This window comes from Thyridium curvatum, assembly GCF_004353045.1.
Source record: "Thyridium curvatum strain D216 chromosome Unknown NODE_8_length_716436_cov_74.480370, whole genome shotgun sequence".
In the NCBI taxonomy this organism is placed as follows: Eukaryota; Fungi; Ascomycota; class Sordariomycetes; order Thyridiales; family Thyridiaceae; genus Thyridium; species Thyridium curvatum.
This window is the reverse complement of record NW_022156763.1, coordinates 165,168-188,912: the sequence shown is the minus strand read 5'-3', so window position 1 is coordinate 188,912 and position 23,745 is coordinate 165,168. Positions and strand designations below refer to the sequence as shown.

General features: G+C 52.7%; 8 protein-coding genes across 8 annotated transcripts; 4 read left to right on the top strand and 4 right to left on the bottom strand.

The window, feature by feature from the left end:
* Nucleotides 1-255: 255 nt before the first annotated feature.
* E0L32_002011 (uncharacterized protein) lies at nt 256-1,140 on the top strand (the record flags this gene model as incomplete). Its single annotated transcript, XM_031136155.1, has 1 exon — nt 256-1,140. One exon carries the CDS (start codon nt 256-258, stop codon nt 1,138-1,140), a length of 885 nt encoding a protein of 294 aa, XP_030989119.1.
* Nucleotides 1,141-1,391: 251 nt separating this feature from the next.
* E0L32_002010 (uncharacterized protein) lies at nt 1,392-3,180 on the bottom strand (the record flags this gene model as incomplete). Its single annotated transcript, XM_031136153.1, has 2 exons — nt 1,392-2,984; nt 3,064-3,180. The coding sequence occupies 2 exons, from the start codon at nt 3,178-3,180 to the stop codon at nt 1,392-1,394; spliced, it is 1,710 nt and encodes a 569-aa protein (XP_030989118.1).
* Nucleotides 3,181-4,169: 989 nt separating this feature from the next.
* On the bottom strand, nt 4,170-4,767 carry E0L32_002009 (uncharacterized protein; the record flags this gene model as incomplete). Its single annotated transcript, XM_031136152.1, has 2 exons — nt 4,170-4,462; nt 4,533-4,767. 2 exons carry the CDS (start codon nt 4,765-4,767, stop codon nt 4,170-4,172), a joined length of 528 nt encoding a protein of 175 aa, XP_030989117.1.
* Nucleotides 4,768-5,637: 870 nt separating this feature from the next.
* On the bottom strand, nt 5,638-7,775 carry E0L32_002008 (uncharacterized protein; the record flags this gene model as incomplete). The annotated part of the gene is made up of 2 exons (XM_031136151.1): nt 5,638-7,081; nt 7,690-7,775. 2 exons carry the CDS (start codon nt 7,773-7,775, stop codon nt 5,638-5,640), a joined length of 1,530 nt encoding a protein of 509 aa, XP_030989116.1.
* Nucleotides 7,776-9,256: 1,481 nt separating this feature from the next.
* E0L32_002007 (uncharacterized protein) lies at nt 9,257-10,367 on the top strand (the record flags this gene model as incomplete). The annotated part of the gene is made up of 3 exons (XM_031136150.1): nt 9,257-9,282; nt 9,347-9,459; nt 9,517-10,367. 3 exons carry the CDS (start codon nt 9,257-9,259, stop codon nt 10,365-10,367), a joined length of 990 nt encoding a protein of 329 aa, XP_030989115.1.
* A 770-nt stretch (nt 10,368-11,137) lies between these two features.
* On the top strand, nt 11,138-13,115 carry E0L32_002006 (uncharacterized protein; the record flags this gene model as incomplete). Its single annotated transcript, XM_031136149.1, has 6 exons — nt 11,138-11,486; nt 11,544-11,874; nt 11,934-12,272; nt 12,324-12,688; nt 12,749-12,976; nt 13,033-13,115. 6 exons carry the CDS (start codon nt 11,138-11,140, stop codon nt 13,113-13,115), a joined length of 1,695 nt encoding a protein of 564 aa, XP_030989114.1.
* Nucleotides 13,116-13,925: 810 nt separating this feature from the next.
* Nucleotides 13,926-22,354, top strand: E0L32_002005 (uncharacterized protein; the record flags this gene model as incomplete). Its single annotated transcript, XM_031136148.1, has 13 exons — nt 13,926-14,111; nt 14,168-14,231; nt 14,368-14,410; nt 14,462-14,687; nt 14,751-14,957; nt 15,016-15,165; nt 15,242-15,565; nt 15,634-15,667; nt 15,736-20,052; nt 20,112-20,237; nt 20,311-21,386; nt 21,443-22,121; nt 22,182-22,354. The coding sequence occupies 13 exons, from the start codon at nt 13,926-13,928 to the stop codon at nt 22,352-22,354; spliced, it is 7,605 nt and encodes a 2,534-aa protein (XP_030989113.1).
* A 514-nt stretch (nt 22,355-22,868) lies between these two features.
* Nucleotides 22,869-23,571, bottom strand: E0L32_002004 (uncharacterized protein; the record flags this gene model as incomplete). The annotated part of the gene is made up of 2 exons (XM_031136147.1): nt 22,869-23,123; nt 23,176-23,571. The coding sequence occupies 2 exons, from the start codon at nt 23,569-23,571 to the stop codon at nt 22,869-22,871; spliced, it is 651 nt and encodes a 216-aa protein (XP_030989112.1).
* Nucleotides 23,572-23,745: the final 174 nt, after the last annotated feature.

The window sequence follows — 23,745 nt, the reverse complement described above, 5'->3', positions numbered from 1 at the left end:
CGACATCTTTCGGGCATAGAGCTGATTAAACGAAAAGCGAGATAATGCCATCGGCATTAACTCGTCCAATATTGAGACCTTCTCTGACCTTATTATGTCTAAAATGGCTATAAATATGCGATCAGCTTTCGTCGCACGTTCAATAGCCTTTGCAATATCACAGATGCTAATTCAGTAAACACTGGAATCTAAAATCCAATAACTTACAAGACGACAGAACCGCATCAGAGTCCACATCCTTCATAGTCAACAAGAATGTCTCAACCTGTCTGGCTTATCACCGGCTGCACCTCCGGCTTTGGCGAAGCTATCGCCAAGGAAGTACTAGGGCGTGGCTACAAGGTCATTGCCACGGCCCGACGCGCCTCGCGCCTGTCATCCCTCCAGGCCGCCGGTGCCACCATCTTGGACCTCGACGTCTCGGCCGGCGACGACGCGGTCGAAAAGGCCTTCGCCGCTTCCCACGCAGTCTACGGCCGCATCACCCACCTCGTGAACTGCGCCGGCTACGTCCTCAATGGGGCTGTCGAGGAGTCCAGCACCGCCGACATCGCCGCGCAGTTTACTACCAACATGATTGGCGCTGCGAGCGTGTCTCGCACCGCCATCCCGTACTTGCGGGATGCTGCGGCCAAAGCTCAAGGTCGCCACCCAGTGGTCCTAGCCAACTTTGGCAGCCTTGCTGGGTACTCGTCTCTCCCCGGCGTCGCAGCCTACTGCGCGACCAAAGCGGCGGTATCAGTCTTCAGCGACGGAATGGCCGCGGAATTGGCACCGTTTGGTATCACGGTCTGCTCCATCGAGCCTGGGTACTTTCGCACGGGGTTGCTTAATACTAGTGCTGAATCGGTACACCGAATTCAGGCGAGCAAGACTCTAGAGGTGTATGACGGAACTCCTGCCCATGAAAGTAACAAGGCTTTGGATATGGTGGACAACCAGCAGCTAGGAGACGTAGTCAAGGGGGCCAAAGTCATCGTCGACGTGTTCACCAAGAGCGGTGTTGCTGAGGAAAAGGATATTCCTCTTCGCTTGGTCCTGGGAAGCGACATTGTGAAAGCAATTCGTGAGAAAATGGCGGAAGCGAAGAAATTATTGGATGATTGGGAGGTTATTGCTTCTTCTACCGATCACCAGTAGAAGGGTCTTTGCTGTATGGAACGGTCTCGAGTATGGAGTGATCAGTCTACATACAATGGTTGATATACAACAATCAGAGGATGCATCATGTACACTCCATTCGACCAGCCTAGAACATACCCGACTATGTACCAAAGAGAATGGCATACAAGTGGAGAGACTGGAACTATTCTTTATCGCCTACAGCCGTTCCGGAGAAGGGAAGATAGAATCATTGCAAAAGGCCAGGTTTCTGACGCATATTATTGCCATCAAATGTCGACGACATGCTGGCCATGGAACCCTAGTCCCACCGCAAACTCACATTCCGCTCTGCCCATTTCTGTCATAGTCTTCGGATCTAGGCACAGAAGGTAGCTCTTCCTGTTCTCGCCGTCCAAGACTACGGTGAGCAACACACCGTCGAGCTCATCAGCAGGCGCCACAGCACCGCCTTTCTCCTTTCGCGACACGAAGAGCGCCTCGCTCGGGGTATGGCCTATCGGACCCTTCCACATGAGCACCTCGCGCGTCTGGGTGTCGACCCTGGCGATACTGTCGAATATGGTACTGAGGCCTCGACTTGTCAGGCAGTACACATAGCGATGCTGACGACATGCGAAAGCCGGGTTGATGGTCGGCATGTCGCCCGCGTGGGGCGCCGGGATCTGCAGTTCCAGTGCTGGTGACGGCAGCTCACCTTTTCCACTGTGCTTCCCGAAGTCTCGGCCGGAGAAACGGTACCTGACCAAGCTTGGGTGGCACGGAGCTTGTTTTTGGCCTTCGGTCCAAAACGCCTTGGCGGCCTCGTTACGATTGAGCAGCACGTCGTAGTACATCCCAGATACGATGTTGCTATTGGGATACGCGATCAGGTCGCAGAGGATGTCCCCATCTGTGTCCTCAAAGGCATTGGCCGAATGAAAGAAGAAGCCGGCCGGCGAGGTGAATTCTGCTACGACCCCTTCTCCGTTCACTCGGTCGACGACAAACCACCTGCACGGCTCGCTCGGATCGAACGGTTTCCACGCTTCCAAGGCGCTGCCCTCCCAGAGGATCTGGATTCCGCCGAGTTTGTAATGCGCCACTGGTACACATACGATGACATAGCTCCTACTCAGAAAAAAGCTGTGAATGTAGCCAGCCTTTGAAGCGAATGTGGCCAGGATCTTGACCTCTCCTCTTGCTGTGATCTGGAATACGCGATAAGTCGCTTGCATGCCATAGTCGGCATTGAAGCTGAAGAAGTCGCCAGTCTCTGGGTCCTGCAGCACATGGGCCGGACCAACTGGTCCTCTGAGGTCGGGATGCAGCTGCTTCTGACTGACCGCCGCCATGGGCTCCATAGTCTTGGGGTCTATCTCGGAGAACCAGGACGTGTCCGTGGCCAAGAAGACATTCTTTGGCCCAGCTCGGTGGCCCTCGGAACTGGCATCAGCGGCCACCACACTTGGGAAGCCAGGCATGTTGGCATTGACTGTGACGCAGATGTTGTCCAGGTGCTCCGGCCGGCGAAACATGGACATGAACTTGGAGTAGATGCCCACGCATGGGTCGCTTCGCTGGCCAAAGGTCAAGGCACGTATCACACCCATGGCTCTGATTTCCTTCTCGAATGCTTCAGACTGCCGGCGGGACGAATACATCACGCGCACCCCATTTCCATCCGCAGCGGGCATAATGTCGAAGCGGTGAGTGTGAGCAAGCCCGTCGAACCAGTGCGAGACGTGAATGGTTCCGGATTTGGTGTCTTCAATCTTGCACGCCCCGGGTCCCGTCCGGTAAAGGGAGCCCGTCGCCCAGGCCGGAATGTTGCCTTCCACCTGTAGCTCAATGGGGCCGCGATGCTCTGTCAACCCGTCGAACTATGTATGCATGACCTTATTTCAGTATGAAGAGTGAGAAGAGGGGGCTAGATCCAACCCAAACAGATGCTTTACTTACACCAGCGTCGTTCGGCCATTCTCGAAATGCCTCTCTGGCTAGGTTCTCTCGCAGAATTCTAGCATCCTCCTCTTCGTCGGTTTGGGTAAATGTGGTCGTGGAGTGATGCGCGTTCATGGCGAGCCTGTATCAGTGACACTGGGCCAATCGAATGCTGCAATTAGTAGTTCATGAGCTGTAGAGAAGAAGGCGAGGACGCTGGTGACAGTCGTTGAATGTCTCCCGCCTCCAGCTTTACATAAGCTGACCGACTCACTACATCACTCTGGTGCCTGCGGGTAGGGTGTGTATGGGCGACCTGCCGTCACCCATTGGTCCATGCACATGCAGGCGGCGACTTTCTGCACGTTCGGCGTGATTATTCAGATGAAACCTGATCGCGTCGTTCGATTAAGACAGCCCAGAATTAGGAACAACATAAGTTCAACTGATTGTCAATACTTCTGAAGCAGCCCTTTATGACGTCCTGCTTCGTGCCGAAAGCGGCCTGCGCTGCTCAGAGGTAACAAGCATACATTACGACCACACTATCACATCGTGTCTATTGACTTTCAAAGAATGAGCGACTATAGAATCAAGCAACGAGGGCCTTGACAAGAATATCGATCCGGGCACTCGTCTGGGCCTGCATGGGACTCATAACCCGAAGGTTCACCATTTTCTTCAGCTCGGCTTGTGTGTCGACCTCATGCTAGGGCCTATGATATGACAGCGGCAATAAGCGGTATCATAGGAACAGTCGATGCCATGGCCAAAGTCAAGCAGCTAAATAAAGACAATCTTATTAATCATAACAAGAAATCTGTCTAAAGCATAAATATCAGCCCCGGGCTGGTGTTTTGTGCGTGCCCCATATGATGCGGTGGCGCAATACTAACTCAAATATCTTCGTATTGCATCTGGGACTTCACTCAAAACTTTGACTCTCCCACATGTGATGAAACAGAGACTCATTCATCTTTCTAAGTAATACATAAGACCCGACAGTATTTCCAGAAAGCGTATAGATTGACATTAATGGATCACTCCAGATTGAGGGTGCAATTTCGTTCCCCATCGGTTCTGAGAGACCTCAAATATTCCAAATAATGCTCCTTTTTTCCCTTCTAAACAATGAAGGCAGCAAGGAAGAGCAGTGAAGCCAGACCCAGGGAGGCGCTCTTGGCCACTGCACCATTGCCACTGACGACCGCCGCGCTCGTCGTTGGGCCAGGCGTTCCACTGACAGTAGGAGTCTTGCTACCCTTTCCGTCGCCAGTAATAGATGCAGGCGGCGCGGTGGCAGAGCCTCCGGCAGTAGACTTGGTAGCGGTGGCATTGGCCCTCGAGATGGCAGCCGAGGCGCTCGCCGCGGCGCGGGCCACGGCACACACGGCTTTGGTAGCAGGAACAACAACATCTGTGCATTCATGTTCAGCTACGTGACACATAATTCACAAAGGGAGTTGGGTAGTGTCATCGTGACTTACTCAGAGCTTCTTCGCTGCCACAGGTTTCCTTGAGGCAGTCGATCGACGCGGCCTGGATCTTGGGGTAGTTCTCATCAGTGCAGTGGCATGCGTAGTCGAGAACTTCACAATTGGTGGCCTTAAGAATGCCATCGTGCAAACATAGAAGAGAGCAAGATGGGAGGTCGGTGAGGTAGTTCTGCGCACTCGCAGTGAGGACGAGCGCGGCAGCAGCAATGGCGTGTTTGAGATACATGTTGTCTTGCGTATGGTTTGGTGTGGACGCGCTTCACTTGGGTAGATCCTACGCCGACGTTTTTTGATGGATGCCTCTCTTTGGTTGATAGGGGGCAGTTCGATCAATTGGCTGCATACAGCTGCTACTTGTAAGTACGTCGGTCAGAGGCATCAACTCACATACTGCATGATGTAACCGAAGTCTCAACGAGGCGATCGGGTCCGGCCGCAATACCCCAGCTCCAGACCGCGTGTTCCGTCCCTCCCGTTGACTTGGCATGGACGCCAAAAGAAACCGAATGTAACGGCGACCGGATCGTTCGAGATACCCTTGTTGTCCTGGTATGATCGCGGCTACGGCGCCTTTTCGTCATGCAGACGCGACCTTAAGCCCAACCCTTGCAACTCCCCGCAGTTCGGCGGTTTTACCAAGGAGTCAAGGGCTGAGGAGAAAATGGGCCGGAGGGGTTGGTCATTTCTACTGACTCTGATGGACTCGATTAATCGGCTCGAAGAACATGGAATAGACAGGCCATTCAATCGCTGGATTGTCTCCTTTCGGTCCAGCAGAACTATTGTTACAGTATGATGACAGACTTCTGGGCCTAACGGCCTTCATTAGTGAAACACCACTTGGTCTACAAATCAACCACGTGAAATTTGGCATCATTCTGATTGTGCCTCGGCGGGAATTGTCACGGAGCTTCACATGTAATGCAGACCAGAGAGATGCCGAGCTAAAGAACTTTCATCTGTGTACTTAGACTTAATAAGATTGCCAAAAGAGACTCAATTTTCTCCTATAAGAAAGGCCAAATGCAGGAGAGTTTGTAATTGTTGCAAAACCGAGTAGCGACAGTTAGCTCTTATCTCGAAGTCATCAAAAGAATCATCTCCAATCCCCGCGCAACTTCTCGATCAAAGTCCAGACTCTTTCGCGCACCTGCCCAACCCGGAGCATGGTCGACCCGTGGCACTGACAAGAGACCTGAACGCCATCCAAACCGTGAACACTACCGCCTGAACAGGGCTTTGACTTGTGGCAGGCGTCTTGTCCTGAAATAAACAGACGCAGTTGAGACAGTGAGTAATCTAAACGGAAAAGCGCCACGCAGCCATCGAGCTGCGTGTTGCGCTGCCCCGGAGTGACCCGCGGGCTCGCAATGCCCGTATTCCTTGCGAGAGCAGGGTTCTGATTGGCAGAGTCGGGCTCGGTCGCACCGAAATAGTCCTGAGGGGTCAGGACGGCGCTGGCACAGTGGCGCTGCAGAGTGCACTCAACTAGGCTTGATGCGATCTCAATGGCCTCGGCCACGACAATGTGCAGGATCTGCGACTTGTAGTGAGACTGCCGTCCATGGGCCGTGGCGCTGATGGGCGAAGACAGATCACTCTGACGCTGCTGTTCGGCCACTAACTCGCGTCCGAGCTCCTCAATCGTGCCCAGGGTGTAGTCAACCTGATCCTTGTCGCTCTCGGCCAGTAAATCGAGGGGTCTGCTCTGGCATCGCTCGTAGATCTCACTGCATAGCCGCAGTGCGTCTGAGAAGTCTGTGCCGCCTGCTTGAGCCATCAACTGTGGGTCAATGTCCTGATTCATCCCCCTCATACTGTCGCCAAGTTCCAAATTCCCGGGCTGCGGTGACGCGTACGATGCAATCTGGGCCTGCAGCATGCTGCTGCTGTTGCTGCTGCTGGCGGCAGTCGTGGTGGGCTCGGTAGTGTAGCCGGGCTCGCAGGATGACTCGTGCAGGGTTGAGAGGGTGTAGGCCGAGTTGAGCATGTCAGTGAAAAGATCGTCATCCTGCATGTCGAAGTCTTGGAACACCGGCTCGTCGCTGGTCGCTGGAGGGCTATGCAGGGACAGTGCCAATGCAGTTTGCGGTCGGGGCACCCATGGTGGTGGCTGCCCCTCCTCATTAGTTACCGGAGGCTGATCCCCATCATTAAGGCAACCAATCAATAGCTCTGGCCGAGCGGTCGTAGTTGTTTTCGGAGTTGGTGGCAGCGGCTGAAAGGCGTCTGGTGGTTCGGCATTCTTGACAACGGCGCTGGTGCCCGCGCTGGGACCACTTAATGGCCTCTGCCGTTGTCGACTACTGCCGCCAGCTTCGGGGCCGGCCTTTCTCGGTCGTCCGGTTTTGCTCCTTAGCGAAAAGAGGCACAACCGCTGGTTGGTCTGGCATGCCTCGCACGACACCCTATTGCCGTCGGAGGCGGGTTCGCATCTGATCTTGCGTTTGTGGCATTCTTCGCATGCGAGGCGGAACTCCGAAGTCTGTGGTGGCCAGTGTCTGAAGAGAGTGTTGGCCATTCTCTGGCCATGCTTCGTCCTATCCGCGCGTTAAGCTGAGTGTATTGAACCGTCCAGCTGGGACCTAAGAAGCGCGGGGCCTCGCAAGACCTGCGGAGGCAATAGCCTCTCTTAAAGATATACGACGCACAGAGGTAACATAACCTGATCCACGTGGTACAGTAGACGCATCGGTATGATTGGAAGGGGCATGTTCTCCGGCCTCTCGCTCTGTTTGCTATCTCCAATACCCGGGGAACGCCTATGCAGACAACAGTCTGTGCAGTCGATTAGGGTGTGGTTCACAGCACTTAGGTACCCATTCCTGGGGTCACAGCTGTGCAACTGGACCAGGACCAGCCAGGCAGTTGGCGAAATCAAGATTCCGGGCTCCATTTTCTCTTGGAGAAAAGTGGGAGCATCGACTGGAAACGGGACAAACAGAGCACTCTTGCTTCGCTCAGAGCCAATGTACCTTGAATCGAGTCGGCCCACAGGCAAGACAATAAGCTTATTGCGTCCAATAATACGTATAATGAGCCATTCACAGCAGGAGTGAGGCACAGCCACTGCGGCAATTGGCCCACTGGTCTTTGCCCGGGGCCCCGGACATGGCGAACCATGAGTAACACGGTCCCCCCCTCTTACCAAACACGAGCAACGTGTGCATCGGTGTGCATGCCATTTCGAGAAGGAAGATATCCGCGCGGTCTAGCTAGATGAGCAGATGGCATTTTGGGTCGTGCAAGATGGCAAAAAGCCTCTGATGCTGATGCGGGTCGCTCAGATCCGGAACCAAACCTTGCCATCAACAGCACACCCAGGCGCGCTCAAAGAACTGCTAGTGGCCGAGGAGAAAGGAAGGATTCGACCCCTGGTTCAATCCCCTGCTGTCCCGCAGCTATCGGACAAGAGATATGGCTGGTGTTACTTGGCACGAGTGCAGGATAGCATCGTGCTTTCGGTAATATTATGCGATGTGACAGTGCGAAAGTCGAGAGTAAGCAGCGCGTTGCTACACACCAGCTCGCCCGCCTAGCATCCTAAGATTAGCACACTTGCGTACGTTGCTCGAAAGTCATTTGGAGCCCTGGTCGAGATATTCCCTGAAGCCAGTTTGGCCTGCAATGGCCCATGATTTCAAAACCGTGAGAAAGCCAATATGTCTCCCACAGTACGGCATGTTGGCCTCCGCTTGCTTCCCCGACAATGCCTACGAGCTGTGCCGCATTTTCCATCTGATCAATCAAGGTATCCGCGCGGTTGCAGCTTACAGGGTTGCATCGACTGCCGACCCCTGGCCCGAGCACATCGCACATGGCCCTTGCTCGCAATCCTCAGTCGTCACTATCCATCCGCGATGCCCGCGGGACCTAATGCAAGAATGAATGGATATGTAAGGGGCCAAGATAGTCTCCTCCAGCTCTTATCACTTTCTCTCTATCTTCATCACAGTAAACTACCAAATAGATGTTATCGGTCACCAAAAGCACATGGTTATTGTAAAGTCCACCGCATCGATGAGAGCAAGAGCCCTGGCCCTTCTTCAGCTGACATCCAATACCCAGCCCCCCACGAACGATGTCACCTCGGGGTAGCAAGGCTAGCTAAGAATTGTACCGGTGTTCGAGCTCAGCGGCAAGGTGACAAACGGGGAATAATCAGCCCATAAAAGGCTAGGCCATCATGAGATCCTGGTCCCTGGACCAGAGTACTGTCTTTATTCTGCTTGAGTGTGTCTGCGCGGATAAGATTGACCCGGGATAGGTAGGTGAGGGCCGCATGGGAGGTACTTTTGGTGGCTGGCCGTTTGGTCTCAACGGCCGCCGGGGTGGTCTAGACTAGACTAGAGACTATGGAACGATGATACTGCGCAGGCATCTCGGCCGATATTACGGGTATGTTGCCGTAGTTCACGGAAGTCTCCTCGCGTTACCTATCCCTGGTGCCTGTCACAGCCCTTGGCGCCTAGACGGCATGTTTTGTTTTGGCGTGGAAACTTGAATTGGAAAATGTCCCGAGTCGGAGACGGCAACGTAGGTCGCTGATTCATTAATCGTATACCAAACCGGTATGCGCATCAAACTTCTGACCATACGAAGAGTCTCGTCACGTCTGTCAAATTCTGCTTCTGCTCAGCATCTCAACCTCACCTTGGGCATGAAGCTGGGATAGTGTCCTTCACGCATGCACTTCCGTATCACTGGCCGAGACGATGAAGATTCTGGCACTTCACCCATGGTACGTAAGCCAAGACCGATACTTTCAGGATCGCTACTCATGCGGGCTTCGTTAATCCATTTAGGGGCACTTCGGGGGCCATCTTTGAGAGACAAATGGCGGGCTTGGCAGCTCTGCTGGGCAGTAATCACGAATTCGTGTACATCAATGGCCCTGTCCCTTGTGTGGGTGCTCGGGGTAAGCAATTGTCGATCCACTCCACTCTGTTCCAGCTGAACTCGCTAGTGGCAACAGCGTACGGGGTTGACGTGCTGACCGGGTCGTTGCTAGATCTCCCCGACTTTGTGAAGGGGCCATTCTTCTGCTGGTATGAGGGTCTGTCCTCGCCCCAGTGCCAGGAGGCCCACGATCTGATTCTCGAGACAATCGAGGACGAGGGCCCCTTCGATGGCGTTGTGGGTTTCAGCCAGGGTGCATCCCTGGCTCTTTCGATCTTGTTGCACGACGAGATCAACCGCCCTGGACAACCGCCTCGCTTCAAATTCGGGGTCTTTCTCTGTTCTAACCTCGTCATCTCACCCGATGCCCAGTTCAATGCCGATGCGGTTCACAAATACAGCCGTTACTACAAGAAGCCGGAAAGCGAGCCAAACCAAGTGACCAACGGTGCCAATGGTGTCGGTGATGACGAGGTTGCCGAAGTCCCGGAAATGAATGGCAAGAGCAATGGCAAACCACAAAAGTCCAAGAAGCCGAAGTCGGCTCCAAAGCATCGTGCGTTGCTCGTGCTCCCTAGCCAGAGAGTAGCATTGGTCGATGAGCTTGTCAATCTTGTGCAGGATATCTCACGTCACACGCCGGGCCAGACAGACGGCGTGAGCCACGCATGGAAGGACAATGGGACGGAAGATGATTTCCCGCGATTATTCCATCCCTTGACGGTCAAGGAACGAGTATCGATCCCGACGGTTCATGTCATTGCCCGGGCCGATCCTCTTTGTCGCCAGGGCGAGATAGCTGTGAAACTCTGCGAGAAGAAGAGGACAAAGGTCGTGCAGCTCAATGGTGGACATCGCATGCCCACCACGCCCGTTGACTTGAAGGCCGTCGCATCGGCAATAGAATGGGCTATACAGCATTCGTGAAACCAATGAGCCCTGCATCTGGGAGCCTTTAATTAATTACCTTGAGTCTATTGACAAAACACACTCATGTGCACATGATTTTTCAGCATTATTGTTTGGATCTTACCAAGCTGGCTTGTTTCATATGTAATGCACAACTTGAATCAATATCTTGGTGCAGTAAGCTCATCAATACAGTCAGAATAATAATAAGGATCCCACTACTAGAAGATGTTCTTGTGCCATTTGATTAGTGATCATTGAGCCAGAGTTAGTCCTTAGCAGAGGTTTGACATTGAGGCCGCCATGAACCCTTGGCACTTGGGACTTTTCGCAGAACACAGCAACTGCGGAAGTAGAGCCAATCAACAATAGACGCGATACCTCACGCTGCAGGGATATCAACACACCAATTGGGGGGTTTTGGTCCAACACTCCAGCCAGCCAAACAAAAGCAGATAAACTCGCCGACGAGATCCACAAAGGATACAACCAATTCCCGTGGCGGGCAACGCACACTGGTGTTCGGCACAGCACACTCCTGCACAGTTATCGGCTGATGTCTCCTGATGACGCGTTGGGCGTCGTGTATCGGGCTCGCGAATTCGAGGTAAAGTAGTCGTATACATCACTTTTACCGTCAACCAAGAATGCGGCTAGTGACCATGGAGCTGTTGCAGATGTCGTGTAATACTTGTTAATGACTAAGAAATCCGAAGGAGAGCAGATCTTCAACACCATTGACATTGTTCGTTTTCCCCAGTTACTTCACAAAACCTACATGTACGACAATGGGCGACGAAAGCACCATACCCATGACAACCGTGTCCATAGCCGCCTCACCTGAGAGCGATGCGCGGTCTGCATCGGATCACGGAAATGATTTGGTCCTGAAGAAAGTTCACATCGCCAGGTGGCGACTTGTGACAATTCTTGCCTGGTACAGCCTCCTTGGATCCGAGTCAAACCATCCGTGCAACATCGTGTTAATGCAGAAGCTATACAGCATCGGGATGGGCTTGTTTCTCTCGCTCATGGACACAACGATCGTTGCCACCATGCTACTGAGCATCTCTGAAGAGTTTGGCGGTTTCAGGCTATCTTCGTGGGTGGTCTTATCCTATACCTTAGCATATGTCGGTAAGTCAATCAACACTGCCACATGCTCTCATGGAACTGAGTCTCACGGCATATTAGCATGCGCTGTTCTCATTGCGAGGTTGTCGGACGCCATGGGTAGGAAGAGCGTGTTGTGCATATCATTCACCATCTTTCTGGCCGCGTCAATGGCCTGCGGAGCATCTCAGAATCTTGACCAATTGATCGGGTTCCGGGCTGCTCAAGGTGTCGGTGGCGCAGGCCTTTACTCCATGACAATGATTATCTACCCCGAGATATGCCCTCCAGCTATGGTTCCGTTGATATCTTCGATCTTGGGCATCATTGTTGCTCTGGCTGGCGTGAGTGGGCCTGTGATCGGTGGTCTCCTGACAACTTATCGGGACTGGCGATATGTCTTCTGGATCAAGTGAGTTGTCCCGGCATTTCCCAAACGACTTGCGATATGTAATTAATTCCCAACTACAGTGGACCTTGCGCATTCGTGCCAGGTATCGTCCTGTTCTTTGTCTGGCCCAGTAACTTCCAGTCATACACGAAAGTGCGATTCCGGCATCTGGACTACCTAGGAACACTTTTCATTCTCGTCGGGACAGTTCTTCTCGTGTTCATCATCAACCAAGGTGCCGTCCGGGAATATGCTTGGTCCAGTGCGCCGACGATCGCTGTGTTTGTCCTATCTGGCCTATCCTGGATTGGACTGGTATTTTGGCAGTGGGAGATGTCGCGACGCACGAAGCTACGACATATCCGACCGCAATTTCCGTTCCGAATCTTGTCTAACAGGGTGATGATGGCAACGATTATGTATGTTTCCACATACAATTATCCACTCTGCCGAGACTAACAAGAACATAGTTGCACGATTCTGAACGGCTTCGTCATGTTCCTGGTCATCATCAACATTCCAATGCGAGCACAAATTGTGCATATCTACGATGCAATAAAGTCCGGAGTTTTGCTTCTCCCGCTGATGGGAAGTACAGCCGTGGGATCAATGTTAGGTGGCGCTCTGTCCTCGAAGAAGAACCGTACCTTCTGGACCCTCAATGCCGCTAGCAGTTTCATGCTGATCGGAACTGGGCTTTTGTCCACGTTACCCACGTCGGTTTTACCAACCAAGAGCCAATACGGATATCAAGTTCTGCTAGGCCTTGGCCTGGGCTTGAATCTATCTACCAGTACATTCATGACGTCGCTCAACGTTGAGTTCGAGGATCATGGTGAGTCTTGCCCCCCAGAGTGACGCAGAGCATGACTTTTCTCACCGCGTCTCGCCACAGCCGTTGCCCAGGGGATCGTAGCTCAAATGCGAGTTTTCGGCGGCAGTATCGGTGTTGCCGCTGGATTCATCGTTCTGAATTCCCTGATCCAACAAAAGCTCACAGGTGTGCTCTCGCCGCAGCAGCTTGATGACTTTTACAGGACACCGATAGTAATCACGTCTTTCAATATTCTCCAGCAGCTGGAGGTGAGGCGGACGTACATCCAAGCATTCACGGTCAACATGCGTATGTGCATGGGAATTTCGGCGGGATGCCTTCTTGCGTCTCTGTTTACTTACCAGAGAAACCCACCCTCAATCAAAAAGCGCCTGGACGATCTGGAGGCGGTGTATGCGAGGAGCGCTGCGATTTCCGCGCCAGCTAGCTAAACAGCAACTAGTAGTTGATATTTAGATTGTAACTCTACGAGCACGGCTCTTTACCAGATAGCATAATTGAACTACTGAGTCAACGATCTGCACGATCCACCGCATCAGTATCTAATGGTACAACTTGGGTGGATAGAGACAACAATGAATTGAAAATTGCATGATTTTTCCCTAGAGTCAGATCATCCGTGACCTGCGTCTGATTACCGGTTCTGTCCTCAGCTTGCACTTTCGTTGTTTGTCCGTGGTCTCTCGGTATCGAAAACAGAAGTTGAGTTCGGCGTCGGCGAGGCCGAGCTTGCGTACCGTACAAGTCACAGGAACTTCTTCGGCAGGTTTGTACAGCAAGAAAACCACCGACGAGACTCTCCACAGGAGTTGTTAACTTTCCGGGCATCGATGGTGTTCCCACCAAACAGCCTGTCAGATCATTCCAGGGGTTGTTGCCATGGTATGCGCCGTTCAGGGCTTGCCCATCGATTGCGCCCCAAGATTCGACCTTCCCAAAACTCACATGGACCATTGTACACCTCTTTGATGACAACTGAGCCGAGTGCTGTGTTGTGCCACTCGGTGAGTTATATCGAAACGGGTTAGCGTTTGATCTATCTCTGACCTCGATCTCAGCCGTGTCCGCGTAATGCAGATAATACGGGCATTCTCCCATTACGTGGCTTGCATGAAGGGGAATTCTTGGGTCTGTACCATCATCTTTGTCACTTCCATTAGGCTGTGAAAATCGGTCAAGCCTCATGTCACAAGTGAGTGCCTAGCCTGACGCCCAAGTGAGTGTGTACCTGCACATCATGGAGGAGGACAAGCTTCAGCCGCTGGCCATCGTTGGTCTGAGTCTTCGTTTCCCTGGAGAGGCCAAGGACACTAGCGGTTTCTGGGAAGTGTTGAGCAACGCAAAGTCGACGCGTACCAAGATTCCCAACAGTCGCTTCAACCCAGATGCGTTCTATCACCCCTCCCCTGATCGCCAAGGCGCGGTAAGTTTCCATGGTAGACCCACAGCGCTGATAACTTGATTGACCCCCATACGAAGATCATCACCAAAGAGGGATGCTTCATGGCAGAGGATCCTGGCTACTTTGATTCCTCCTTCTTTGGTATGACTGCCTCTGAAGCAGATGGCACCGACCCTCAACATCGTATACTTTTGGAAGTTACCTATGAAGCTTTTGAGAACGGCAAGTCAACGACAACAAACGTCGAGCTAGTCTATGCACTAACAATCATATCTAGCTGGGATATCAATCAAGGATGTTGCCGGCACTCAGACTGCCTGGTAAGTGTTGAAGCTTCTTGAGGTATTGACCAGAACTGACTGTGCCTGAAGCTACGTCGGCGGGTTCAGCAGCGACTATGACATGATCAGTGGCAGCGAGATCAATCAGCAGTCAATGTACCAAGCTACGGGTTGCGGTAATGCCATGCTTTCAAACCGTATATCCTGGTTCTACGATTTGCGTGGGCCATCATTCTCCATTGATACGGCATGTTCGTCCAGCATGGTGGCCCTTCACGAGGCTTGTCGTGAGCTTCAACTGGGAGAGAGTGGCATGGTAAGCTCGCCCATCCGACACGACTTGTTTTCCACACCTTGCAATATCTAACTCCGGATTTAGGCAGTGGTAGCGGGCACTAGTCTCATGCTCAAACCCGAGGTCTGGAGAGGACTGTCAGCCCAACGATTCTTGAGCCCTGATGGCTGCTCGCATTGTTTCGATAGTCGGGCCAATGGCTACGGGCGTGGTGAAGGTGTTGGAGTCATTATCATCAAGCCGCTTACCGATGCCCTTCGCGATAATGATGTGATCCGGGCAGTAATTCGAGTAAGAGCCTACAAAGTCTCTGCTTTAGAGAAACTGTTGACCTCTGACAAACCCGCAGGGTAGTGGTATCAACCAGGACGGAAAGACTCCCGCTATCACCGTACCAAGTGCCACGGCTCAGATGTCTCTGATCAAATCGACCTATGAAAAGGCTGGTCTCGAACTTGGCCATACATCGTACTTTGAGGCACACGGAACTGGCACACCGGTATGTCTTGAATCACATGAGGAATCGTGGAAATAATCCCTTAGCCTGGGAAATGCTAATCAGACTTCTGACTTAGGTGGGTGACCCGCTTGAGCTCCTCGCGATTGGCCAAACTATTGGAGCTGCTAGAGCCGAGGATGATCACCCTGTGATTGTGGGATCAGTCAAGAGCAACTTGGGCCATCTCGAGGGTGCTTCTGGCATTGCCGGTGTCATCAAGACAATTCTTACTCTCGAGAATGGTGCTATCCCCGCCGTTGCTGAGTTTGAAACTCCTAACCCAAGACTCCGCCTCGATGAGTGGAGGCTACAAATTCCTAGCACACTAACTCCATGGCCTACTGACGGCCTGCGCCGTGCCAGTGTTAACTCGTTTGGCTATGGAGGAACTAATGCTCATGTAGGTTTTCAAAAGATCATAGATCAACTGATGCTGTTCTCCTTTGTGCTTACTGATAACGGACCAAGGTTATTCTTGACGACGCCATGAACTACTTGAGAGGTAAGCAAGTGTCTATCGCTCCAATCTACCCTCCACGCCAACTAACGTGCCATCGTTGCGAATTGTAGCAAGGAACCTTGCAGGTAATCATAACACGTCGGCCGCTCTCGAGCCCCCGGGCACGCCAGACTCCGAGCCAAGTGTTGACTCCGGCATTTCACTGCCGCCAAGTCCCTTTGAAAAGAGCAAAGGCGGTCAGCAAATGCGGCTCTTTGCTTTCACTTCCCCCGAACAAGATGGTGTTGCTAGACTTGCCGAGACATACGCACGGTTCATTCAACAAGAGTTTGCTCCAGAGACTGCTATTCCTGGCGATGAGCTCGAGTCAGATGACAAATTGAACAGTCTTGCATACACTCTCGCGCAACGAAGAACAATATTCGACTACAGGAGTTTTGCTATCGCTGACTCCAGCACTGGGCTCCTTCAGGTTCTTGACAAGGGTCTCCCATCTCTCGGACGCGCTACCAAGAAGGCGTCCTGTGCCTTTGTATTCACAGGACAGGGCGCTCAATGGTTTGCAATGGGCCGCGAGCTGCAGCGCCACGTCGTGTTCCGGAGCAGTCTCACCGACGCAGATGAATACTTCACGTCGTCCATGGGAAGCAGCTGGTCGCTCCTTGAAGAACTTAGCAAAGACAAGAGCACCAGCCGCATCAACGAGCCCGAATTATCGCAGCCCCTCTGCACTGCGCTGCAAGTTGCTCTGGTAGATCTGCTGGAGCACTGGGGCGTCCGAGCCAAGGCTGTCGTCGGGCATTCCAGCGGTGAGATCGGCGCTGCATACGCTGCGGGTGTCCTGAGCCGAGAGGACGCTTGGAAGGTTGCCTACTGCAGAGGCCAGCGGTCTTCGGAAATCAAAAGTCTCCTTCCCGACCGTATCGGGTCCATGCTGGCGGCCGCGATGTCAGCGGAGGATGCGCAGACATACATTGCCAAGATCGAGAAGGGCGATATTGTCGTTGCTTGCATCAACAGCCCGAGCAGCGTTACCATTTCTGGTGACGACTTTGCTGTATCTGAGATGGAAGGATTGCTCAAAGTTAGCAATGTCTGGTGCCGTAAGCTGCTCGTCAAGACTGCTTATCATTCGCCACATATGAGGGTCATTGCCGAGCAGTACCTTCATGACATCGAGGACGTTGTGCCTCGCAAGTCAGTCTCTGAAACAGCTGTTTTCTCTTCCGTCACAGGAGCCGAGATTAGCTACGACCAGATGGGACCTGAATACTGGGTGAAGAACCTTGTCAGCCCAGTCCGGTTCTCCGAGGCAGTGTCCGACCTTCTTCAGCCGCGCGACAGCCGGAGCCGACGCAAGGGTAATGCCAACGTCGAAGCTCTGGTTGAGATCGGACCCCACGCCGCACTCCAAGGGCCGCTCAAGGACACCCTCGCAAGCCTTAACCAGTCCTGGGTCATGTCAGTGGCCTACATGTCGCTCCTGCAGCGGAACGCAAATGCCGTTGAGACATCCATGACAGCAGCAGGCAAGTTGTGGAGCCTGGGTTTTCAGGTAGACTTGGGTCTGGTCAACTCTATGGATGGGACGGCCGTACCAGCTAAGCCCCTGGTGAACCTCCCTAGCTATCCCTTCAACCACAAGAAGCGATACTGGTTCGAATCGCGACCGATGCGCTTTGCCCAGGAAAACGGTGGTCCGAGGACTGACCTTCTTGGCGCACCAACGAAAGACTACCAAAACATTGCGCCGACTTGGAGAAACTTCCTTAGCCCTTCTGAAGTTCCGTGGCTCTTAGACCATCGGGTCCACAGGCTGCTCATCATGCCTGGAGCTGTCTATATAGTGATGGTCATGGAGGCATGCAAACAGACAGCAGACCCTGCCAAGACGATGCTGGGATACGAATTCCGCGACATCTTCTGGCATAAGCCTATCATCTTTGAGTCGCAAGACTCCTTCATTGAGATTGGATTGCAGCTCTCGCCGCACCGTATCGGCACGAAGCAGCCTTCGGCAAACTGGATGCACTTCTCCGTAGTGACCTTTGGCGACAACAACGAAGCGTCGGAGCACTGCACCGGCCTTGTCAAGGTCGAGTATGCCACCAAGCCAGGCGAGATCGAGAACGGCACAGAGGCCGTCAAAGAATGGGAGATATACCAAGCGAAATATGCATCGCTTCAGGCCAAGCCGACAATTGAGCAAAACGCCAACCGGATGTATCAGACATTGAACGGCTACGGCCTAGAGTTTGGCCCCACGTTCCAGAACTTGACCAACATCCAAGGAGGCGACGGCTTTGGTCTGTGCAACATCGAAACTCCCGACACCGCGGCCACCATGTTTGAGAATATCGAGTATCCTCTCCCGATACACCCGACGGTGCTTGATGCAACTTTCCAGATGTTGGCCACCACCAATTACAATGCTGCTGGCCTGGGCATTGCTATGTTGCCGCACTCAATCGAGAGTTTATTCGTGTCTTCCTCAGTGCCGACAGAGGCGGGCTCGGTTCTCAAGGGCTACTGCACCCGGACGCCCAAGACACATACCAAGCACTTAGGTACCTCTATTCTCTCCGACAAAAGCTGGGAGAAGCCCATGGTTATCCTAAAGAACTTGACCGTCGTCGCTGTGGCATCTTCTGCCCCGGGAAGCGGACCGAACTCAGCCGCTAGCGCACGTCTTGACTGGGTCCTTGATACAAGGCTCTCCCCTCTGCCTCCACACGAGCCTAGAGCTGTCGAGGACAAGGCTATCATGTGCGCTGATATGTGCGACCAAGCTGCACTTGTCGCTGTGCAGCAGGCACTGGCAAACTCAACCTCGCTCATCGCTGAAACTCAGAGCGGCGATGCAGCATCATTGAGCACTTATCAGCAATGGATGCAGTCTCTGTCATTCACGTCTCTCCGGGAGAATGCCGTCAATGAAACAACAGTGGACGATGCCGCAGCTGCCGTGTTAAAGGCCATCCAGGCAGTCGGTACAAATATAGGGGCCTCCGAAAACAGCATTTTGACTCCGCAGTTCGTGTACGAGTTTATTCAGAATGAGCTCGATCTGTCTTTCACCGACTCTGTCGTGACGGATATTATTGACTGTGCGGCCTATGTCAACCCCAATCTCGAAATTTTAGAGATAAGCTGTGGTTCTACAACATGCGCCTCGATGATCCTTGAACGTCTTGGGGGCAAGACAAATCGCATCAACCACTACACCCTCACTAGTTCGAGCGCTGGGGCTGTCGAAACCATGACTTCGTCCCTTGGCACAATGTCTGCAGATACTCTTACCTGCAAAGAGTTTGACATTGAGTGTGACTTCGAGGCACAAGAATTCGAAGCAGCAAAGTTCGACTACGTGATCTTTGATGACCTGTCACTCTCGACAGCTAACCTTGGCTTGGCCTTGCAGAACATCAAAAAGTTGCTCAAGCCGAGCGGCAGTGCGATCGTCAAGTCTGTTACCCAGTCCCAGATCAGAACTGCTTTCGTTCTGGGCGCGCTTCCGAGCTGGTGGCGTGACCACAACAGCGAGAAGGATAGCACGTATTCTTCTGTGCGACTCGACGAGCAGGCCTGGCACGCTCTCCTGACTGAAGCTGGGTTTGAGGGCGTGGGCCAACTATTCCGCGACTCGGAGAACGCCAACATGCATCAGGTCTCCGTGATGGCGTCTCGGGTCAAGCGTGAACCGTCCTTTGAGAACTCGGACGTTATCATCGTTTGCTCTCCGAAGCGGTCGCCCGAAGTCTCGCAGCTTGTCGCGAATTGTGCTTCCGGCCTGTTCCAGCTCGGCTTATCAACCACAATGACGTCTTGGGATACGGTCGGAGATGTTTCAGGCAAGCTGATTATCTCGTTCATCGAGACTGAGGAGCCAGTTATGGAAGATCTGTCGAGTGACCTATTCACTGCGATCAAGTCCATGGCCCTGGACTGCACTGGTATGTTGTGGATTACGCACGCTGGTCACATCTCCGGTCCTTCTGTTCCCTGGTTCAACATCTCGTCTGGTCTCTTCCGGTCCATTCGGTCAGAGTACGAAAACAAGCCTTTGGCAACCTTGGACCTGTCCGCAGAACTTGACTTAGCATCTACGGATGGATTGGACATTGTCATGCGGATCTTCACTTACCTCTTCGGTTTGAACGAGCGCGATTATCCGGATAAGGAGTGGGCTGAGTCAAATGGCCTTCTCTACGTACAGCGGCTCATGGACGACAAAGAGCTGAGTGCGGCGGAGATGCGCGACAGCTCTAGCCCAGTACCTGTTCATGAGCCATTATTCCAGGAGGATCGATATCTGAAGATGAACCTGGGACAACTCGGCTCACTTGATACTCTTCAATTCGTTGACAGAGAAGAATTTGCTAAGCCTATCAAGCGCGATTATCTTAGGGTCAAGATTCTGTACACAGGTAAGTCGCCGCTATTTCGCGTCTTGCACGAATGACTTCACTAACCGTGCACGTAAAAGGCCTTAACTTTGTCGACATCATGGCTGCCCTTGGCGAAGTCCAGACCGCTACTCTTGGCTGTGAGGTTGGCGGTGTTGTTGTGGAGATGGGAGAGGATACCAAGGGATTCGAGATCGGAGACACTGGTGAGTCTTATCTCTATTATCCATCCCATTGCTACCAGATCGTATTTCCTAATCACTTCCGTCGTGATAAAAGTCGTCGCTTCATGCACCTCAGGCTTCGGTAGTCATGTTGGCATGAAGTACACGGTCGCGCACAAGGTTCCTTCGACCATGACGCTCGAGGAAGCCGTCGGTGTTCCTATCGCCTACATGACAGCCTGGCAGAGTCTGGTCGACGAGGCAAGAATCAAGAAAGGAGAGAGCATTCTGATCCACTCAGCCGCTGGTGGCGTCGGGCAGGCTTCTATCCAGCTTTGCCAGCACTTTGGGCTTGAGATCTTTGCCACAGTAGGTTCCTTACCCAAGAAGAAGCTCCTGATGGAGAGATATGGGATCCCTGAGGAGAACATCTTCTCTTCCCGAGATCTGTCATTTGTGCAGGGCATCAGGCGTGTGACACAGGGCCGCGGTGTGGATGTCGTCCTCAACTCTGTCGCCGGTGAACTTCTCCGACAGTCGTGGCACCTCGTCGCAGACTTTGGCCGATTCGTCGAGATTGGCAAGAGGGATATTCTCGGCAATACCGCCTTGGACATGGAGCCTTTCCACAGGAGCGTTAGTTTCATCGGCTTCAACCTTGACAAGTTCCACGACCACTTGCCGGAGTTTGTCGAGAGTGAGATTGCCCAGGAAAAGGTCTTTGAGCTTCTTGAGGCTGGGAAGCTCCGAGGCATTGGACCTGTCACTGTATATGATTACAAGGATGTTGCCAACGCCTTCCGCGCTCTCCAATCCGGCAAGGTCATGGGCAAGGTGATCGTCAAGGCCAACCCTGACGAGATTGTCCCCGTCATTCCTCGCATCAAGCACCCGCTGACTCTGGACCCTAATGCAACCTACCTACTTGCTGGAGGTTTGGGGGGCATCGGACGAAGCATCGCACACATGCTCTTCGCCAACGGGGCCAAGAATCTGGCCTTCTTCTCCAAGTCGGGTGATACCAAAGAGGCGTCCAAAACTTGCTTGAACCAGCTTCGAACTCTTGGATGTAACGCTAACGCTTATGCGTGCGACATCTCCGACCGCGACCAGCTTGTGAAGGCAGTCGAGAAGTGCAATGCTGAGATGCCTCCGCCGAAGGGTCTCATCCAGTGTGCCATGTCACTGAGAGTAAGCCACAAATGACGCCACTCAGGTGCTAATCAGTAGCTAACTGTTTGATTCAGGATACGATTTTCGAAAACATGACCCATGATGACTGGGTGCATTGCACCAGGCCCAAGATCCAAGGAAGTTGGAATCTCCACGACGTCCTCCCGAAAGACCTTGACTTTTTCGTGATGCTCGCATCCACTTCAGGCGTCATCGGTAATCCGGGCCAGGCCAATTATGCAGCTGGAAACACGTTTGAGGATGCACTTGCCCATTGGCGCCGTCGCCAAGGACTCAAGGCGACGGCCCTCGATGTTGCCGCTGTCAGGGATGTTGGCTATCTCGCTGAGTCGGGCGACACCAAGTACACGACAATGTCGCATCTGCTGGCCCTTACCCTGTGCGAAGCGGACGTCCACTTCTTGGTCAAGACCGCTATCAAGGGCTACACAATCGGAGACGAGGTTATCTCTGCGCAGGTCGTATCCGGGCTAGGTGGTGGCCAGATCGACAGCCAGCACATCGACCGCAACGCGTGGGCTCGAGACGGCAAGCTGTGCGTGGTGTGGAAGTCGGCCCTCTCAAAAACGAAAGACTCTAGCCCCTTGGCCGGGCTAGAGGCCTTGGCCAAAGTTGAGACTGTCGAAGCCGCCGTTGCCATTGTGGAGGACGTAATGGTCAAGCGCGTCGCAGATGCAGTCATGGTCCGTGAGGAGGACATCAGCCTTTCGGAGCCATTGCAATCCTATGGAGGTAAGATCACCGCTATTCCCTGTGACTATCGCAGAAGACATTTACTGACAGCAATCACAGTAAACTCTCTTGTTGCTGTCGAGATCAGGACCTGGTTGACCAAAGAATTCCAAGCCGAGATCTCTGTTGGAGAAATCAGTCCCTCACCTATCTCCACCTTGGCGTCAAAGATTGTGGGCAGTAGCAGACTGCTCCAGAACAGATTCAAAGAGAAGCCGCAGGAGTCGACTTGATTTGCTTTTTTTTTGGAGACTGGTGAAGATTCCATATCTTTCTCAAATCCCTCATGTCCATTACTGCTTTTGTTCATTTTCATCCAGCATCTTGTATCTAGTATCGCCTGTCATTCCCGTTATTCCAAATTCGACATAAGACGTTCCAATTAAATCCAACTATTTCAGTCTTCATTAGCCAAGGGAATCGCTTCTATCGTAGATATCATTCGCTTGAAATGTCTGTTGCAAACTATTCAATTGCCCTCATCTGTTGGAACTCCACAAACATGCTTCTCCTGCCAATGTGTTAGATGGGGAGAAAGCATCATACAATTAAAAATAATCATGAATGTATGAATGCGACAGGGTCTGACTCCCACCTTCTTACGTACCTAAATTCCATACTGACGTTCGATGTTTGAAGCCGTTTCATTGTCCCAGCTGGCTCCCCCCAGAGATGCGTTCCCGAAGTGCCATGTAAACCTTCATCTAGACCACACGTCTGTCTACGATGCCATACTGCGGCACAGGATCAAAGTCGAACCTGGGAAGCCCTGCTTCTTCTGGTCCTCTCTCCAAATTTCCAGAACATCAACGGGACTGGAAGGAAAGCAATCGAGATGAATCCCAAAAGCGACGTTCCCCAGCCAATACCAAGTGCATTATACATGCTGTTCCCAGCAAGTGGAAGAATTGCTCCAAGCAGCGATCGAGATATGATAGCAGCCGCAGTTGCTGAAGCAGCGTATGGGGTGTATGCGTCAATTATATAAGCCAGGGATGGCATCTAGCCGCATGTCAACCTCAGAACCTTTCATATAACGAGAACGAAGACTCACAATGACAGTGAATGAGGCGGCGCCAAGGAATGCAGAGCCAATAATGGGCACTATCCAATGCAGTCTCTGCTGTGCAGACCAGCCGTACAGGAACAACCCGATCGGGGCAAGAACTGCGCCCACAAACATGATAGGGAGCCGATACTCAGGTTTAGCCACATCACCGTTGCGTTTCGTCAATCGCACGACGAGCCGGTCGGAGAGGATGCCGGTGAAGCCCAAGGCGATCAAGAACCCTACCCCAATTCCGAGGTACACTAGCCCGACATCGCTGTTCGAGAATCCGTATTGGCCCGTAAAGACGCGGGGAAACGTGGTGAACATCAGGTATTGGTAGCCGTATAATGTTGCCATGTAAAGAGATAGGAAGAGAACGATTGGCAAAAGGACCAGCATCTTGAGGGGACAAATAATGGACGTCTTCCAAGAATGGGAACGCTTTGGCTCTTATCCAAGGCTGATTGTAGCTCTGGATTGCCAAGTTCCTTTCGCAGCCGTCTGGCTTTCCGTCTCAAGAGTGTTGGGGCATGAGACTCCCGCATAAGGATGAGGTTGGCGAGGAAGACCACA